This window comes from Protopterus annectens, chromosome 8.part0 (genome assembly GCF_019279795.1).
Source record: "Protopterus annectens isolate FY-2018-M chromosome 8.part0, PAN1.0, whole genome shotgun sequence".
NCBI lineage: Eukaryota > Metazoa > Chordata > Ceratodontiformes > Protopteridae > Protopterus > Protopterus annectens.
The window spans coordinates 1,970,029,500-1,970,050,449 of NC_056741.1; the positions used below are offsets into that span (position 1 = coordinate 1,970,029,500).

At 44.5% G+C, this 20,950-nt stretch overlaps 1 protein-coding gene across 1 annotated transcript in view; it reads right to left on the bottom strand.

Annotated features, from left to right (window-relative positions):
* The window catches only part of POLR2C (RNA polymerase II subunit C), a 455,631-nt gene that overhangs the window by 370,015 nt on the left and 64,666 nt on the right, over positions 1 to 20,950 (bottom strand). Inside the window, exon 2 of the mRNA XM_044081501.1 lies at positions 17,466 to 17,515. Within this exon, the coding sequence (XP_043937436.1) occupies positions 17,466 to 17,515 (50 nt within the window). The remainder of the gene's footprint in view (positions 1 to 17,465; positions 17,516 to 20,950) is intronic.

Below are 20,950 nucleotides of genomic sequence, written 5' to 3' on the forward strand. Positions count from 1 at the left end.
ATGCCAGAGTGGGGTATTGTATCGAAGGCTTTTGCGAGGTCCAGGTAGGCTGTGTGGACCACCTTCCCCTCGTCAATGGCCTTGGTGACTGTTTCAAAGAAATCGACCAGGTTTAAGAGGCAGGATCTGCCCTTACCAAAGTCGAACTGGGTAGGATCCAGTGCCTGTAGGTCCCCAATATCTTTATTTATGAGGTCCATGATGATCTTTTCCATAGCTTTGCAGACCAAGCTAGTCAGGCTTATGGGGCAATAGTTTCCAGGATCCGTTGAAGCACCACCTTTGTGGGGAGGGACCACTGTTGCTGTATGCCACTCTTTGGGTACATATCCTGTAGTAAGGCTGAGATTGAACAGTAGTTTTATGTTTGGGTTTAGCTCTTCTTGGAGTTCATGTAGGATGCAGCCCGGACACCGTCTGGTCCCATTGATGCTGTGTTTTTTGCTTTGGAGAGGGCGGCTCTTACCGGAGCATCTGAGATGTCAGGGGGGCAGCACTCTGCTGGGATAGATAGTTGCCCTTTTGGTGGGGGGTGGGGGGGGGGAGTTTGCGCTGAACCTGTCAGCTAGGATGTTGGCAATGTCGGTGGGTTTGGTGTATTTTTTGTCATTTTGGACTAATTCCGAGCATATCTGGGAATTCCCACCCAGGCTCCTAACATAACTAAAGAAAGCCTTGTGATTATCCTTAGTGTCCTGTGCAATTTTTCTCTCGAAGCTGGCCTTAGACGATTTTATGAGTGCCCGTAGTTTTTTGCTAATACTGATCAGAGATGCCTTCCCTCTTTGGGATTTTGCTCTATCATGTAGTAGCTTCCTCCTTCTATTGCATAGTTTGTTTATGGCTGGGGTCCACCAAACAGGGAGTCTCTGCCTTTGGAGGATTGGGTCTTGGTTTTATTTGGGATTGCATGTTCCACGCATTCCTGAAGGTGTTCATAGAATGCGTTTATAAAGGATTCTGTGGTCTGGGCCGTATTTTCCACAGGCCTGGGGGCTTTGAAGGATTCCACCTCGGTTTTGAGGAGTGTGAAATTTGCTTTTGAGAAGTTTTTCACTGTGGTTTTCTGGGCAGGGGGTGGGGTCGGGATGTGAATATCCAGTGAGACTAGTTTATGGTCTGAGCTTACCAGTGAGGGATACACTTCTGGTCTGGAACAGAGTCCCCATGTTGGTGATGATCGGGTCCAGTATGTTTTCCCCTCTTGTGGGAGTGGTAACAAGTTGTTCCATAGCATTTGAGTTTATAAATTCTAGGAACCTTTGGGCTAGGGTGTTGGAGCTAGAGTAATGCTCCCAGTCTATGTTTGGGTAGCTGAACTCGCCCAATATAATGGTGTTTTGAGAAACCTTCATATTTTCCAGTGTTCTCAGGAAGGTCGAGTGGGGTTCCTGGGTTTGGGAGGGTGGTCTGTAGCAGGCTATAAACTGGAAGGCAGTTTTACCCACACTTAGTTGCACATGGATAGTCTCTGATGCTTCATGCTGTGGTACCATTGCATTAGAACTAGCCACTGAAGAAGCCTCATGTGTAAGCTTGCCAATGGGACCATTGTAATGGATGCTGCCATGGACCCCAATAGCTGGAGAACAGCTCGGGCCGGTAGCTTGTCTCAACTGAATACCACTTGTAGTTGCGACCAGGGTCTCTGTAGCCTGTGAAGGGGTAGGTAGACTCGACAAGACCGGGTGTCGAACTCTGCTCCTATAAATTCCAGTCTGAGATGGAGTAAGTTTGCATTTGCTCTCGTTCACTGTTATTCCTAGGTGGTTCAGCAGCTGCCGGGTGTAGTGAATCACTGAAAAAAGTTGATGCTTGGTTGGGGCGGTGAGAAGCCAATCGTCTAGATATGGAAACACCCTTAATCCTTGCAGTCTCAAGTGAGCTGTTACCACTGCCATGTATTTAGTGAACACTCTGGGGGCTGTAGAAAAGCCAAAGGGCAGTGCTCGAAATTGTTAGTGACTGGCTCCCAGCCAGAAGTGGAGAAATCTTCTTGAGTGTTTGTCCATTTTTATATGGTAATACGCGTCCTGAAGATCTATAGAGCATATCCAATCATCTTTTCCCAGGAAAGGGAGTGTAGACTGTACAGTGACCATCCGGAGCTTTGCTTGCTTGACAAATTTGTTTAGAATGCTGATGTCCAGAGTTGTACTCCAGTCCCCTGTTTTCTTTGTCACTAAAAAGAAAGATCCTTGAGTAAAAGCCGGATTCTACTTGGTCTGGGGAACAGTCTGGATGTTTTTTGAAGCAAGTTTTGAATTTCTATAGCTGCAAATTCCCTTTGACTGGGTGGAACATTGGGAATGTGCCTTAAAGACCTTGGGAGAATATTGAAGGGTATGCAGTATCCTCTGGTTATTATTGTGTGCACCTAGGAGTCTGTGGTTATTTCTTGCCAGCAAAGTGGTGTAGAGAGAAACGTCCCCAGACTGCTTCCAGAGACAAGCAATCGGGCCGCTACTCAGCAGCACTGGTAGGGCTGTCCTGAGAAAGAATCTCTGGATTCCTGGTTATGCAGACCCCCTCTGCCTCTGAAGGGACGTCTTCCAGTTGAATTCTCCCCTCTACCCCGGGGTGAAAACTCTCCATGTGTGCCACAGAAAGGACCTTGGGATTTTCTGTACCACATCTTTCCACTCCTCTGATTCCTGCAATAGGGTCATTGAGGTGTAGAAAAACATACGCCCGTGGCAGACAACGTCTTATCGTCCTCACACCTGGCTAGGGTTGTCTTTAACCTTCGGGCCAAAAAGAGATGGGGCCTCTTCGGGGGCATTTAGGAAGAGTCTGCAAAATCACAGAGATACATCCAGCCATGACGTCTAGCTACAACGTCAGTGCCTGCTGTTCTAGCCACCCCTTCAGTTGAGTGTGAAATCAAACTCCTGGATGAATTTGAGATGGATTCCAGTATAGAAAGCTGTGAGGTGATTAGCCCATACCTCATCAGAGACTGCTCCTGCAAGGGTTTCTGAGAGTTCTGAAACTATGACTCTCTGAAGCAGAGTAAAATGTGCCAGATAGTTCAGGGACCGAATAGCAAAGGTCGCTAAAATAAATAACCACTTCCCCAGTCTGTCTACTGCCCAAGACTCCCTGTTAGGGGGCTGGACAGCAGTGCTTTCTTTGGTGAGCTCTTTCTTCATGGCCGCCGCCACAACCATAGCATCCACAGGAAGGCCCTTGGACCAGAGTAGATTGTCCTCTGGTGGTGAAAGAATTTTATCTGGTCTATGGGGAATAAGTTCAATGGTATCTGGACTCTTCCACGCATGCTGCACAATGAGCTGGACAAACTCATCTGCAGGCGGATTCACCTAGGAGGTAGACGGACAGGTCTGGAAAGCCTGCAAGAACATGGACTCCTCAGAGGAAGAGGTATTGGACTTCCAATCACCCCGCTGCTTCAGTATCAAGATGCATGCAAAGGAGATATCATCAGGGGGTGACAGAGGGAACCATTCCCCCTCATCGTAATCCATGTCTTCTGTCAAAGATTCCTCTGGGGAATCAACGTGCTTCCTCTTGCACGATCTCGTGAGGAACCTCTTCGAGGGGAGCATCACAGGAGGAACCTGCAGAGGTAGAACCTTGTTGAAGGGTGCCTTGCAGCTCCTGAGCCCAGTGTCCATAAGTAGAGGGCTGCGACAGCTATGGCTCAGAGGAGGGGGAGGGGTTAAATTCCAACGCTGGAGGGACCAACTGAGAGCCTGCAGAGGCTAAGGCCCTCTCCAATGCATGGAAAGTGGATCCTCCCAAAGAGGGATGGTAGCCCGGAAAGTACAGTTTTGTACCTACCATAAATGTAGATGTCCGATAGATATGCAACTGCAGTCATAACATATGGGTTGTCCTGCCTCAGGCAGCCCTCGGTCGGCCGGATTCCAAAGTCTGGGTCTGACGTCGGCTGATGTTGCATTTCTCTCCGACGTCAGAGCGGCTGGAGTACATAAGCATCAGCCGACGCCATTTTCTTCAGTGTTTCTTGCCCCAGATGCCAGGTGCCCTCCAAGGAAGGCTGAAATCAAATTGGAAGACAAAAACAGGATTCCAGACAAATAAATGAGCAATAAACAGATGCACCATAACAGATATCCCCAGCTAAGATAAACAGGGATAGGAGTGGACCCTAGGCATAGAGGGGTATGGAGGGAGGGAAAATCCGACTGCAGTTGCATAACTATCGGACATCTACATTTATGGTAGGTACAAAACTGTACTATGTCCTTCAAGAATGCAACTGCAGTCATAACATATGGGTAGAATACCATAGCTTAGCTGGGGGAGGAGGAATGCTCTAGGAAAAAGATGGTGTGGCAATCAAACCCTGCAGGACTGCCGAAGCAAAGCCTGCTCTGGATCTGGAATATACAGGGAGATTGTAGTGTTTGGAGAATGTATGCACGGAGCTCCATGTAGCAGCTTCTAGAATGTCCTTAGTAGGCACCCCTCTTAAGAATGCTGTAGAGGTGGCTGTAGCTCTGGTGGAATGTGGTATGACATTGGCTGGAACAGTCTTTCCATGAAAGGAATAACAGAGTCTGATGCAATGTCCAATCCATTTTGAAATAGTCTGTTTTGAAATTGCTTTTCCTTGGACTGCAGGGGCATAAGCTACAAAAAGTTGGTCAGACTTTCTACTGGTCTTGGTTCTGTCCAGGTAGTATTGAAGTTGTCTGCGAATGTCCAAGGTATGTAACAGTCTTTCCCCCTTATTCTCAGGATTGGGGAAGAAAGCAGGCAGATGAATAGCTTGATTTAAAGAAACTCTAGATACCACCTTTGGCATAAAAGTAGGGTTGGTCCTTAATGAAACCCTGTCTCTGTGGAAAATTATGAACGGTGGTATTGCCATTAGGGCCTGTAGTTCCGAAACCCTTCTTGCTGAGGTAATTGCCAACAGGAAAGCTGTCTTCCATGAGAGAAATTGCAAGTCAACTGAAGCTGCTGGCTCAAATGGACGTAGAGTCAGTTTTTCTAGGACAAAATTGAGGTCCCAGGCTGGCACTGGAGCCCTTCTTGGTGGCTTAATGTTCTTGATTCCCCTGAGGAATTGCCTTAGCAAAGGATGTGAAAAGACAGGCGGATCAGTGTTATATCTAGCTGAAATAGCTGATGCATGTATCTTTATGGAAGAATATGAGAGACCATTCTTTAACATATCTGCCAAATATTCCAGGATGAGTGGGATGTTCAATAATGATGCATCATGTCCCTTGCTGGTATTCCAAATGCTGAATCTCTTCCATTTTGCTAAGTAAACCTTTCTGGTGGATGGTCTGCGAGCCTCTGTTAGTATCCGCTGAACTTCCTTGGAGAGAGATAGATTGAGGTTATTCATGGGATCTCCCAGGCTGTTAGCTGCAGTGTCTGAAGGTTTGGATGCACTGTTTTGAAGTTGTGTTGAGTCAAAAGTAGAGGCCATTGGGGAAGGGCCCACTTCTTGGTGTGACATATGCTCCGTAGTAGTGGATACCAGTGTTGTCTTGGCCAGTCCGGAGCTATTAGGATCCCCTTGGGTCTCTCTGCTTTGATCTTTAGTAATACTGAGGTCATCAGAGGCAGAGGTGGGAATGCATAGATTTTTAGGAAGTTCCAGTTGAATGAGAGAGCATCTATTTTCCAAGCTTGTGGATGGTATGTCCTTGAGCAGAAATTTTGTAGATGATGGTTGAGGTGAGAGGCAAATAGGTCTACTTCTGGCCTGCCCCATGTCGAAGTGAGCTGTGTGAAGATCTTCGGATGTAACCTCCACTCGTGTGGATCTGTGAAATTCCTGCTTAGGCTGTCCGCCAGCACATTGTCTTTGCCTGGAACAAACTGGGATTGTAACTGAATGTTTAGGCTCAGTGATTTTTCCCAAAGATGCACTGTCAGTCTGCAAAGGGGGTAAGAATGGGTGCCCCTTGCTTGTTTATATACCACATCACAGTGGTGTTGTCTGTCCGTATCAGTAAATGGCCTTGCTGAAGTTGGTGTTGAAAGGCCTCGATGGCATGCATTACTGCCAGCATTTCCTTTTGGTTTATGTGCAGATGTGTTTCCTTTGGAGACCATTGTCCTTGTATACACCTGCCTTCCATGTGCGCCCCATCCATGGTCTGAGGCGTCTGTGGTCATGGTCTGTGTTATCTGTGGTTTTTGAATGACATACCTGTGTTTGCCTGGCTTACCGAGGCCCACCATAGGAATTCCTTTTGTAGGCATGGAATGAGCGGTATGGTTGTCTCTAAGTTGTTGCTGTGTTGAGACCATAGGCTTTTTAGGTACCATTGAAGCTTTCTCATGTGTAGTCTTGCTAATGGAACCAGGAGAATGCAGGATGCCATGTAACCCAGGGCCTGTAGGAATCTCCTTGCAGTCATCTGGGTAAGTTTTGCCAAACCTTTGAAATAATGAGTTAACTTCTCTTGCTTGTCTTCTGTTAGGTAAGCCATTTGAGAGGCTGTGTCTAATTTGGCTCCTAAGAAGATTATTTGCTGGGATGGCTGAAGTCTTGACTTTTGGAAGTTGACTGTGTATCCCAAAGCTTGAAGTAATCGTATGACATAGTCCAAGTTTTTTGTCAACATCAATTTGTCGTCCGCTTGTATGAGGCAGTTGTCCAGGTACGGGTAAATGTGGATCCCCTGGAGCCTGCAATGAGCAATTACTGAAGCCAGGCATTTTGTGAATACTCTGGGTGCAGTAGATAAGCCAAATGGCAATGCTGAGAATTGATAATGCTCTGGCCCCGCAAGAAATCTGAGGTATCTTCTGCAGCTGTGTCTGATAGGGACATGCAGGTATGCCTCCTTGAGGTCCAGAGTAATCAGCCAAGACCCCTTGCCCAGCATGGGAAGGAGTTGCTGTAGAGTCAGCATTTTGAACTTTGGTACTATGAGAAAGGTGTTTAATGTGGACAAATCCAGTATTGGTCTCCATTGAGATTCTTTTCTTGGAACAAGGAACAGTCTTGAGTAAAAAATTGCTTTCATCCGAGTCAGCAGAGAGATTTGCTTGATAGCCTCTGCCCTCTGGTTTTGTGGTAGGTTTGGCATGCCTTGTTTTCTTGGTAAGGTATGAAAATGGAACCTGTAACCTCGGTCTATAATGTCCAAAATCCATTTGTCCTTTGTCAGTCTGTGCCAATTGTCTGCAAACAGAGATAATTTCCCGCCCAAGGGAGCTTCTATTTGTTCCCTGGTAGGCGGAAGTAGAGGAAAGTCGTTGAGATTGTGGCTGTGGGGCAGGTGAAACCCCTGTGTCACTTCTTTGGTTTGCTGGCTGCCATTATCGTCCCCTGTAAGGACCTCTGTATTGTCCTGTTCCTCGGCCATGTCTGTTTTTACCCCTTTGAAATTTTTTCAGGATTAGGAAAGGACCAGTTTTTTGAAGGCCAATTCCTACTGAATCTGGGGGGTTGAACCTGGAGGAAATCTTTCACCGTCTGAACTGATTTTGCTTTTTCCTCGATGGACTTTAACACATCCTTAGCATTAGCACCAAAAAGCGCATTAGCACCAAAAAGCTTGTTCTTTTCCAAAGGTGCATCCAGAAGTTTTGCCTTTACATGATCTGGTAGAGGTTGATCTTTTAACCATGCATGTCTACGAATGACTGCCCCTGTCATAGCTGCCCTACGTGAAGCTTCCAGTGCATCATATCCACACTGCAGGAAGTGATTGCTTACTTGCTGAGAGTTATGTACAGCTTCCTGCAAAAACTTCCTGTCTAAAGGATCAGGAGAGGCCAATGTTTTCTGTAAATCTTCTAACAGGAAATCCTGATATTGTAACATATGAAAAAGGCAATTCAAAGCTCTCATAGATAAAGTAGTGGAGGTGTAAACCTTTTTACCCCATCTCTCTAATGACCTAGCTTCCCTGTTGGAGGGCAAAGGATTTTTAGAGGTGGAAGCTGAAACACCTTTAGGTCCCTGAGAAATAGTTTCCAAATCAGCAGTATGGGCCCTGAATAAATGGGAATGTGTTTCTGGGACCCTGTAATACCTGTCTGGCTTGGCTGGAGCAGGAGGAAGAGAGTCAGGGGAAACACTAGAGTCAGAATATAAATCATCCAAAACATCAAGCACAGGAGGAATAGCTAAGGGCCTGTGCTGGGGCTTTTTAAGGAAAGTTCGAAGGTGCTTTCTGGAATCAGAATATTCCTGGCCTTGCCACTTGAAATGTTCCCTCATGGTATGCAGAACTTCCCCAAAAGAAATGTCCTCAGGAGGGGAGGCCGAGGGGATGGAATCCTCTGCATCCGAGTCCTCATAGGTCTGGAAGAGCTCTTCCTGGCCATCAGAGTGGACAGAGTCCTCAGAATCTTCATCTGAAGGAATAGGGTCAGAGGGTTCAACCCGGGGCCTTTTATCAGAAGGAGGCTGGGATCCTCTCTCAGGATGGGCCTGTGAACCTCTAATCATAGAAATTAAGTCAGCAGCCATAGTCATAATTTGTGTCTCTGGAGTAGGCTGAGGCAAGGCTTTAGCAGAAAGATGCTTGGTCTTGCTGGCTGCCTTAGCCCGAGTGTAGGCCTTAATAGACATGGCCATAGGAGGCCTGGCAGCTCCACGTGCAGGAGTGACCTTATCTACAGCAATGGTCTCGGGCATTTCCTCGGTTTCGGTATCCGGAGGAAAATCAATAACTGGCGGAGTGATATCCGGAATCGGAGTCGTCGGTAATGCGGTGTCTTCGGTTCGGAGCAGTGGAATAACCATCTCAGGAGGAACCGAAGCACTCGCGGTAGGTTTTGGCGTGGAGTCGGTGGTAGACGCGGGCCGAGGATGTCGGTCCCGGTCTTTTCGTTTCTTGGGAGTTTGCGATGTCGGAAGCTCCGACGGCATTGTATAGGCAAATTTTTCGCCGAAAAAATCTTCAGCGAACTCCGCCCGGCACCTGAGAGTGCGCTTGTTGAAGCCAGCACAGGCTACACAGGCCGAGACGTCGTGGTATGGGCCAAGGCAAGGTAGACAGTAAGAGTGGAAATCCTTATGAGGTATTTGTTTACCACAAGAAAGACAATTGTTAACTTTTTCAGTAATTTCTGACATTGGCTGAGGCAAGAAAAGGTCCCCAACGGGGTACTTAGCTTTTTTGATGACTTCGGAATCGAAGAATACAGGAGCTGACCGACCGGCACTTGCAAACTGCTTCTGCTTCGAGCACCGCGTGGCAAGAAAGACTGAAGAAAATGGCGTCGGCTGATGCTTATGTACTCCAGCCGCTCTGACGTCAGAGAGAAATGCGACATCAGCCGACGTCGGACCCAGACTTTGGAATCTGGCTGACCGAGGGCTGCCTGAGGCAGGACAACCCATATGTTATGACTGCAGTTGCATTCTTGAAGGACATCCGGGGTCACACCCCATCCCGAACAGCCCGCCACCAAAGAGGGAACCACGGGAGGAGAAGGCTCTGTCAAAGCTACCAGAACAGAGGCACACATACAAAAAGGTGACGCAGTGCCAGGGAACATGGCAGCGACAGGCCAATTGTGGTCTCAAGTATGATCCGTCTCTGAAGACGCTGTAGGCCAAAAGGTAGTCCCCAGCACCATGCTAATGTCTACCACCGGTGGCGAAGAAGTTGGAACAGAGGTTGGTGTTGATGATGAATGCTCCAAAGCCTGCAAGGAGGTAGAAGGAGGAAAATGTTGTGGAGTCCATGGAGCAGAACCCTCAACTCCAAATGGGAGTAGAGATTCCTCTGGCCGTTGGGAGCGGATCCACTAGCCTCATTACATCTAGTTCAGAAAGACTCTTAGAGGAACGTGTGGACATTCCCGAAGGTGGTGAAGTTGGACGTTCTAAAAAAGGGGCTGTATTGTTGGCCATAAAAAGGGTCCACTAAGGGGGAGTACCTTGTCCTTGGGAATAGGTCAACTTTGTGCACAGAGGTCGAAGGACCAGAATGAAGTACAGGGGGCGAGGTGACAGAATCGTGGATAACTATTGTAGGCACAGAAAGGTGAGTCGGCACCAAGGTCGAAATTGTAGTCGTAGGTGCTGTGGTCGGTTCAGGCAACACTATCGGCACTGAAGTAGCTGGTTGACTCAGAACCAAGGTCTGAGCAGTGGTAGCAGATGTAGGCCTTAGAAACAATGAATGTGACAATTTAAGAACCTTAGGCTTCGGTTCAGACTGCTTTGACTCATGAGGAGAAGAGGGTAATGACTTGGGAGGTATTGAGGACTCAGAAATAGCCTCCACGAAAGGCGATTTTAACAATCCTGCTAGCATACGTTTAATTTTTACACTCCACAAGCGTACGGAAGCTGAAATCTTTACATATCTGATGGGGGAGGGGGTTCTTAGATAGGTGGGGCACCCCTAGGCAATAAACACAAGATAAATGACTATCTACATTAGGCATCTTCCTGTCACATTTATCGCAACGTTTAAAACAGTACAGTTGTGTACACTTACCATAAATGTAGATGTTTGAGTGTATTCACTGTTGTAGTCATCACACTTGGTTTATCCTGCCAGGAGTAGCCCTCAGTCGGCCTGAATACCAGAGGCTTAGTATTTCTGCATCAGTTGCTGTCGCTTCAGTACTGACGTCAGGTCGTCAATGGTATAAAAACTGGCAGCTGACGCCATTACATCAGGTTTTTCTTGCCCCAAATGTCAGGAGCCCCCAAATAGAGAGCTAAGTTATGGTGGAAAACACCATCAGTAGAAAGTAAATACCAATAGCTCTGTAACGAGAGAGAGAGACACACACACACACAAGGGAGTGGAGGGGGGGGGTCAGGACTGCAACAGTGAATACATTCGAACATCTACATTTATGGTAAGTGCACACAACTGTACTATGTTCTTCATGTTTCACTGTTGCAATCATCACACTTGGGTTGATTACCAAAGCTGAAGAATGGGTGGAGGCAGTCAAGAAGACTTTGGGCTGGCTAGTATGCCCTGCAGGACTGCGGTTGCAAAACCCACCCTGGATTTGGAAAAGATAGGCAGGTGGTAATGCTTGGTGAAGGTATGAACAGAACTCCAAGTTGCAGCTTCCAGAATGTCCCCGGTAGGGACTCCTCTCAGAAAGGCTGTAGAGGTTGAAGTTGCCCTAGTGCTAGTGGAATGTATTCTGACCCCCTGAAGGGGTGGTTTCCCATGGTGTTTGTAACAGAAATGGATACAGTGTGCTATCCATTTGGAGATGGTTTGTTTTGATATGGCGTTGCCCTCTGCCCCTGGTGCAAAGCTGACAAGTAACTGGTCAGATTTCCTAAATGGCTTAGTCCTATCAGGGTAAAATCTTAACTATCTGTACACATCTAAAGAGTGCAGGATCCTTTCCCCCTTTATTTTGAGGCTTAGGGAAAAAGGTGGGCAAATGGATAAATTGGGCGAGAGCCACACTGGACACCACTTTCGGTATGAAAGTCAGGTTAGTCCTGAGGGAGACCCTGTCAGCATGAAAAATGATGAAGGGATCCACAGCTATAAGTGCTTGTAGCTCAGGCACTCTTCTAGCTGAAGTGATGGCCAGAGGGGTAATTGCTGTTTTCCAAGAGAGAAATTTTAACTCTGCTGCAAGCTCAAAGGGGGTAGCGTGAGCTTTTCCAACATAAAGTTAAGATCCCAAGCAGGGGTAGAGGCTCTTCTTGGTGGCCTTAAGTTGTTAACCCTTCTCAGGAATTGCTTGATGAGAGGGTGTGAGAAGAGAGGTGGCTTAGTGCTGTAATGAGCAGAGATGGCAGAGACATGGATCTTAATGGAAGAGAACGATAGGCTCCTGTGGAGTAGGTCTGCTAGGTAATCCAGGATGAGAGGTAAGGAGGGCTGTGCTGGATCCGCTTGCTTTAGTCTGGATCCAGGAACAATACCTTTTCCACGTGTCAGCATAGGATTTTCTAGTACTGGGTCATCTGGCTTCACGTATGACATCCAGTACCTGCTTGCTTAGGCAGACCACTGGAGGAGAAGTCAAGGAATAAGTCAGGCTTGCAAGGTTCAGGGTCTTCAATTGCGGGTGCAAGAACTGTCCCTCCTGCTGAGTCAGGAGAATTGGGATCTGGGGGAGGTGCCATGGAGGCAACGGTGACAGACTGCGCAGCAGTGGGTACCAGTGTTTGCGTGGCCAGTCTGGGGCAATCAAGATTGCCCTTGGTTTTTCTTCCCTTGTCTTGAGTAATACTCTTGTAAGAAGAGGTAGAGGGGGAAATGCACAGACTGTCAGGTTTGCCCACTGGAAGGACAGGGCATCCACTTTCCAGGACTTGCTGTGAGGTTCCCTGGTGCAGAAGTTGCTGAGATGGTGGTTGTAGAGGGAAGCAAATAGATCCACCTTGGGGGTACCCCATTTCTTGGTCACAAAGCTGAAGGTGTTGTGGTTCAATTGCCACTCGTGTGGGTCTAGGAGATTTCTGCTTAAGTTGTCTGCCAGGGAATTTTGGTTGCCTGGCAGGAATTGAGCTTGCTGGTGAATATGCATGGCTGAGGCAGTGTTCCAAAGGGACATGGCTAGCCTGCATAGAGGGCAAGAGTGAGTTCCCCCCTGCTTGTTGATGTACCACATCACTGTGGTATTGTCGGTTTTGATTAGTAGAGGCCCCTGAGAGAGTAGGGATCGGAAAGCTGTCAGAGCATGCTGAACAGCTAGCATCTCTTTTTGGTTGATGTGCAGATGAATTTGATTTGGGCTCCAGTGGTCCTGAATGCACCTGCTATCCAGATGTGCATCCCAAGCATAGTCTGATGCGTCTGTGGTTAGGGTCTGGGTGGCGTCGGGTTGTGTAAAGGGAAGCCCCTTGTTGTGGTTGCATGCTGCTGCCCACCAAAGGAACTCTTTCCTTAGACAAGTTATCATAGGTATGATAGTTTCCAGATCCTGAGAATGATGGCACCAAAAGACTTTTTAGTACCACTGAAGTTTCCTCATACGCAGTCTGACATATGGAATTAGTAGAATGCAGGAGGCCATGAACCCTAGAGCTTGCAGGATTTTCCTTGTGGATAACTAGGTTCTGGTGGCCATTTGAGAGAAGTAGCCTGTCAGATAGGCTTGTTTTTCTGGAGTAAGGAATGTCATCTGGGGTGCTGTGTCCAAGCTTGCTCCCAGGAATACAATTTTTTGACTCAGGACTAGTTTGGATTTCTTTTCATTGATAGTGTACCCCAGGGAGGTTAGAAGGTCCTTTACAAAAGCCAGGTGCTGCAACAGCTTTTCCTGACTGTCTGCCTGAATCAGGCAATTGTTCAAAAAGGGGTACATTTGAATTTTTCTCTGTTTGCAGTAGGCAATGGCTGGAGCCAGGCATTTTGTGAAAACTCTGGGAGCAGTGGATAAGCCAAAGGGAAGTGCAGAGAACTGATGATGCATAGATCCTGCCCTGAAACGTTTAGATATTTCCTGCAGGAGTCCCTGATTGGGATGTGCAGATTGGGCTCCTTTAGGTCTAGGGTGGCTAACCAGGCATCTTTGGACAACATAGGGAGAAGCTGCTGTAAGGTGAGCATTTGAAATTTTGGTACCACCAGGAAGGTGTTTAGAATGTATAGATCTAAGATTGGGCGCCAGGTGCCCTCTTTTCTGAGTACCAGAAATAGTCTGTAACAAAAACCTTGGCCTATCTGTTCTGCAGGAACTGGCTGAATTACCCTTATGGAGAGCAGGGACTGAACTTGTTTTTGTGCCCCTGCCCACTGATTTGGAGGAAGGTCTGGGAACTCTTTTGGAGTTGGCAGTGTGTGGAAAAAAATTTGTACCCCTGGGATACTATGTTGAGGACCTATCTATCGCTGGTGATGGAGGTCAAGTTTTTTTGCATGGTGGGCAAGTTTTCCTCCTAGGGGCACGAGCAATTGGGCAAAGGTGAGTGGAGGAGTTGAGAAGTCATTGTAAATTCTTTCCATAAGGGGGTGACTTGGCACTCCCTGTTTTAGAAGTGGAGGTACTCCATTGCTTGGATCTCTGCATACCCTGAGACTGTAGTCTGGGGGGTCTGTTTCCACTAGGTCTAGTTTGAGATGACCTTGAGAGGGCAGGAAAGGACCAATGCTTTAAGGGGCAATGCCTACTGAATCTTGGAATCTGCACTTGCAAAAAATCTTTAAACTGTCTGCATAGACTTAGCTTTTTCTTCCATCTGTTTTAAAACCTCCTCTGCTTTGGTGCCAAACAGATTGTGCCGTGGTAAATCTAAAAATTCCCAAAGTCTCTTTTTGGACTGAGGATAATCCTGGCATTCCCAATGGAAATGCTCTCTCAAAATATGTAGGGTTTCACCAAAAGAAAAATCCTCTGGAGGGGAGGCAGAAGGAATGGATTCCTCTGCATCTGAATCCTCATAGGCAGATAAGGACATGTCTTCATAATCAGAAACCTCACAGTTGTACTCCTGGTCAGACAAAGCTGCTGGGGACAAGTCTCTTTCTTTTAGAAGGGGAAGGCTGACTTCTCCTAATCAGCATGATAAGGTCTTCCACCATTTTAAGCATCTGTAATTGTGGCAAGGAAGCAGGTACTTGAGTTAGGGTCGGTTTTTAGGTGTAGCTCTTACTCTTGGCCTTAGAAACTCAGTAGTTTTAGAAAGAACTGAAGATGCGAAAGAAGGTCATCTGTTTGTGTCGAATATCGGTAGTGCGAAGAGCTTCCTCAGAAGCTGGTGCCTGCACAGCGGCACCGGACCCAGCCAAGGTAGAGAGAGACATCTGCAGGTTCCATAATCGAAGAAGAGTCTTGCGGCATACAGGACTCCAAACAGGGTCTCAGTAGCAGCCTGCGAACCCACTGAAGTGAGCATCAGGGACTGTGAAAGCACCTCACTGAGTACCGGCAAACTGGCGACTAGCTTAACGGAAGCATCGGCGGCAGTTTTGGACCTGTGCAGTCTTGTCTCTGTCTTTATCCTTACATTTTTTTCAGAAGATCGGTAGTCAGACAGCTTACCAAAGCCATTTTGGAATATGGAGATCAAGAATGAAAGTATTTAGCTACAAAAAGGGTCCCACGACGAATAGTTCGGGTGTTGAACAAAGCACAAAACCGGCAATGAGGAATGTCGTGGTCTGGGCCTAAACAGGTGACGCAGTAAGAGTGGAAATCTCAGTGTGGCATTTGCTTTCCACAGGCGAGACAATTGTTAACTTTTTCTGACATCAGTTAGAGCAAGAAAAAAGGATCCCCAACAGGGTACTTAGCTTTAGAAGACTTCAACTTCAATTTTGGAAGCAAAAACTCAGGTAGTAGCTGACCGGCACTCATGCGAACTGCTTCTGTTTTGGGCTCCTCAGCAAGAAAGACTGGTGTAATGGTGTCGGCTGCCTGTTTTTATACCACTGACGACCTGATGTCAGTACTGAAGCAACAGCAACCGACGCAGAAATACTAAGCCTCTGATATTCGGGCCGACTGAGGGCTACCCCTGGCAGGATAACCCAAGTGTGATGACTGCAACAGTGAAACATGAAGAACATCTGTAGTTCCTTTCTTATCTGACATATTGCAGGACAATATCCAATAAAGGCACAAATATTCCATAACTATATCCACTAAACAAACAGGTAACAAAAAATGTTTTATAAACTATAAAGGGAAAGAGCAATGGTAAAAGGAGTACCCTAAAGGGTAAGGAAAGGGGAATACCAATGATGGTAAAAAGAATACCAGACTTGGTATAAAGTTTCAGAAATTAACTACAGGAACACAAAATATAATAGGGAAATATGAGAATACTCAAAGGAGAGAAAGACTAAGAAAAAGTTAAAATATGACAAAAATTTGTAAAGATTTTTAGTGATTTAGCTGAGATCCTGGTCTGACATGTCTTGATTCACACGCAGCAAACAAGATCTGAGGTAATGTGGAGAGGGGCAATATGGGTAAAGACTTAGCTCAAGAGTTTTCTGCCTGGTGCAAGCTTGTTACTATGCCAGACTCTGTTCCGAAGAAGGAACTGAAACCCATCGGTAAGGAATGAATGAAGATTAACAATCAGATTATTAGTTTAAGGGTGTGCACACTTATGCAATCAGCTTATTGTACTTTTTTTATATTTTCCCCCCAACAGATTTGTTTTTCAGTTGAATTGTACAGGTTATAGGTGACATTAAAGGTGGGAAAAGTTTTGAAATTATTTATTATGGTCATTTTTTTTACATCACAAAACCCGGCCATTTTAACAGGGGTGTGTACATTTTTAAGATCCACTGTAGTTAAGGAGTGATGTCATGAGAGGAGTCACCACGGGTAAACAACCTGTCTCCAACAATGCAAAATTCTAGAGAAAGATGTTAAGAAATGTTAAGTAAGTGAAGAGACTACACCTAACCAAATGACAAAGATGGTCCTCAATTTGATAGTAACCTTTTAATGTACAAATCACTTTTAAATTTATCTGCTACAGGATTAGTCTTCAACATCTTCTATTACCTGCGCTTGCTCTGAGCCTAGTACTTTCCACAGTACATCAAGACATTCCTTTTTCTAAGCCAATGTTCGAGATAAGAGAATTTTCTAAAGGTGACACGCATTTTTAAACATTGCAGTTGCTGTTCCCAGACATAAATATGTGCATTCTCGACATGTTAAAAATGCATTGTACCTTCAGATTTTCACTACAACTTTCAAAGTTAGTTTCCGGGGCACAGTGCTCACTCCAGTGCAATGGGATGCATGATAAATGACATTTCATCATGAAGTAATACACTGCATTCAAGTAAAACATGCCACCTCTTGAGCATGGTAAAATATTACACCCTTCAGTGCAGGGGGGAGTGAAAGCTGCAGCAATTACTCTTGAAACTTAAATATCACATACTGTAGTTATCTAGGAAAGCAAGCTTTACATCTTCAATCATTACCATCACTTTTAAGTTAGAGAAGGAATTGCTTTTCTAAGGTTTTTAAAACTAAAGTGTAGCAAATACATGGAAATCCAGTGCGAATGCCTACTTATGTCCTTGCTCAGTTAAGAGGTCCAGGCAGGATGTACTGATATTGTTCATCAGGCAAAGGTTAATTGCCAAGCTGTTAACAGATTGGAAGAAAACTGTGACAGTTAGTAGCCCCCTACGTTACACCTTCTGCAAAATAAATGAAATACCTGGGACTTTCATCCATTCACAGAAACATCTGCTGGTTTCTGTGAGCCCCCAAAAGACACAACATCTCAGTCAACAGAATATGATGGAAAACACTGTGCTGGACTTGAATGTTAGTGGGAGTTTTAAAATTAATTTCAAGCAAGAAAAACATTAAAAAGCAGTTACATCTCTTACAAAACTTAACTATAATGATAAAGATGCAACCTTCTCACAAGTACCAATGTTGGTAAAACCTTTGTATATGATCTTTACAACTGTAAAGGTTTTTTTATATTAAAAAGGACAAGACAGATTTATGACTGATGGCCACCACATACGAGTACTACCTATCATATACTGTAGCATACCTTTAATTGCAAGTCTATAAGCTGACCGAAAAATGAAAACATTCTCATGCCGAAATTCGCTTACCTACAGTTGCTACCTCTCCAATAAATACTCTGCGGATGGAATTTGCAATCCTATAAAGTAAGGCAGAAAGAAATACAGATCAGCATCAAACAACTTAAATTACAACAGACCTGTGACTACTTACCTATAGAATCAAAGATCTGAAGCTATAGTGGTCTTTACATAAAAGAAACTTAGTGAACATTTAACAATTTACAGATGTACTTCAAAACTCTGTATGTTGTTTTTAATCATAACCTTGTTGATAGGTAATGTTCAATATTAACACTCCAAAAATCATTTTCTAAATTCAAACCCATAATGTTTAAATTCACTTTTGAAACTTCAACTACCTGGAAAGGAAGTAGGCGAAATGTGTCAAATTCATGGAACAGCAGTCTGATCACACAGTTTTCTATGCTTCCCCTGGGTTTAAATAGTGGAAACAATGAAAGGAAAAAAGCCCTACAGCAGATGCACAGAAGACAGCTGTATAAAAATACTTACACAATCTCCCTTTTCAAGACATTACGAGACATAAACATTTATGTCCAACTGCCATGAAAGGCTGCACTAGAAGGCCTCATTTCATTTAAGGCCTGGACCTGCATAATAAAGTCATACAAAAATACAAAGTTGCATCAATGATCAAGAAAACTCTAACAGCAAATGTACAAACCCATCGGCCCCAATTGATAACAGGTGCCAAATAAACTAACAGAGAGAGAAAAATGCACCAAAGCATGGTCAATAAGACTCAATATACTATATCTGAGAAAGTGCTTTCACGAACCCTGCTTGCTTCTTCAGACAAACTACTACACATCCAAAACAGTACTCGAATAAAAATTCAAAACTGACCAGCCAATAAGATACTTCCAAATTGACAACATAGTGCAAGCATTTAAAAAAAACAGTAACAACCTACAAAAATGACTCAAATATTAAAACAATAACATTATATAATAAAATCTCAAATTGGATGCAGCGGTCAATGACTTGGTCACAAATGCAAATACAAAAACCTTTGTAAACAACTATGTCATGTTCTTTCTATATAGAAATCCTCAGCATCTGTTAATTCATAAGCAATTGTTAACACTGCACATCATACTGGATGTTAAAATGGCAGAATAAATAACTTCAACCTAAAAAGGAGCAAGTGAAAATAGACCTACCCCATCAAAACATAAGTCAACATTCTGCACATTATAATTATCATTAAGCCTTACTGCTTTCAAAGGGAGTTCCCTTTAACTCAAAGGACTCTCTATGAAACATAGGTTCTAAGAGGCACTATGTGAACATGAAACATTCCACTATACAATGGTAGCCCATCCCTAAGCTGAAGCATGACTTGAGCTGTTAAGATGACTCAAAAATGTTAAACAGCTCAGGTCTACTGCCTAACAGTAAAACTCACATTAAGAAACACAAAACATAACACTAATCCATTCCTAAAACAGAAGCACTCATACACACATACCCTATGGCTGTTGACAGTAAACTATTAAAACAGCAGCTTAACTCTTATCAACTGTCCATGGAACTTATATTCAGAACACATTTCATGTGAAGGATGGTTTGATCCTACACCTCTAACTTCATCGCAAGTGCAGACTCCACAAGAATACAATGCAGTTATCAATTGCAGGCCAAACTAAAACACTATGGCTCAGTTAAGTTTGGCCTTAAACTACCCACACCGCCATCTACTGTCAACTTCACAATACATCACTTAAACTACTAATACCGAAGAATATAAACTCAACTTTAAGAATGACATATAACTGTGAAGAAAATGTGCCCATCTCACATATACAAATGGCCTCAAACACCCACCAGCATGTTCAGGTTTAGATATATAGAAATAAACCTGCTGCCCTAATTGGCTAAAGCTAGACCTACTTAACCCACTTAAGATCTAACATTCTAGTCACCAAACTATGCTCACCCTCCTTAGTCTCCTAGCTCACACAGCTGGTCTAATTGGCGCAGACTCATTCAACCCTAACCCCTTATGCGTCACACGTCTAACAATCTATCGGGACTCCAAAGTCTTTGTACGATTGATCAAATCACCTCCTTGCAGGTGGTCATAAACCATATCTATAACCTGAAACCAAAAGGGATGAGAATCACCTGCACTCAAAGTATGTTTGGCTAACGCACTACATTCCAATTTCCTCTTTGTACGATAACTATGGTCATGTATCCTCTCATGTAACCTCCTGTTGGTCTTGCCCACATAAAAAAACGTGGGCAGGTCACACAGCAGGCTAAACAGGCCACATTTTTACTGTTACAATCAGCCTACACTTTCAACTTAAACAGTCTACCTGTATCTGGGTGCCCAAACACCCCTCCACACTCTATAAAGCAACAGAAATTACAGCTGCTGTAAGTGGTAGTCCCCATGGGAACACCACACTTAATCTGATGTGGGGTTTTATCAGGCTAACAGCATATGTTTGAGTGACGGTTTGTTCTTGTATCTAAACCTAAGGTAGGCTCCAGCTACCCTTGTCACTTTCTCATCTAGCTACAAAATCCTCCAGTTCTTATAATAAATCTCTCTTAACAGGTGTATATTGCTACGATATGAAATGGTGACCATACTACCTCCATTAGTTCTCTCCACCTCCCTCAAAGTGGTATCAAACTTGGAAAAACATGGTCTAGCTCTTGTACACCTCAAACATGTGGCCTCATTCACACCTTTCTAAAACTCGCTCTCAGCATACCCCTTCTTTTCAAATTAGCCTCCAACTGTTTCAAATGTCCATCACAAATAGTATCATCAGTATCATCAGCACAAAGCCTAGACAACCTCATGGACTGTCCCTTAACCATGTTATTAAAAATGTGTTGTCGGTGAATACTAGAGTGATGAAGAAAGGAAATCTTCCTACAATCCTTCATGTAAAGATCAGTGGTAAGGGATCCACACAGGTCTCTACAAACAAGGACATCCAACTCTTTCAAATAAAGACCTACCCGTAAATTTAAGGAGTGAGGTACTGTCATTCAACATAAATACAAAAGCATTCAATTCACATTCTAAACCACTCCAAATGAGGAACAATCAACCACAAATCTTCGGTAAAACCGAATCCGGGATACAGGTAAAACAACTGTTGTTTCCCATTCTGCAAGCACAATGTTGGCGCACCTATTGACACAAGAAGTGCCCATAGCTACGCCAGATATCTGAAAATATTGTTACTCGTTAAACATACAAACATTACGGTCTAAAACTACTTTCAAAAAACAAACATAGGAGGTCAAAGGTCAATTCACATTCATTCCACTTAAAAAAAAAAAAAAAAAAAGCTCAACATTTCAATACCCTGTAGATTGGCTATAACTGTAAATAATGACTGAACATCCATGGTGACTAACACCCCCTCTAGATCTGCAGATCATTCCACATACTCAAAACAAATCCAATAGAAATTTAGTGCCCCTGATAACATACATGTACTTATCAAGAATAGGCCCATGAA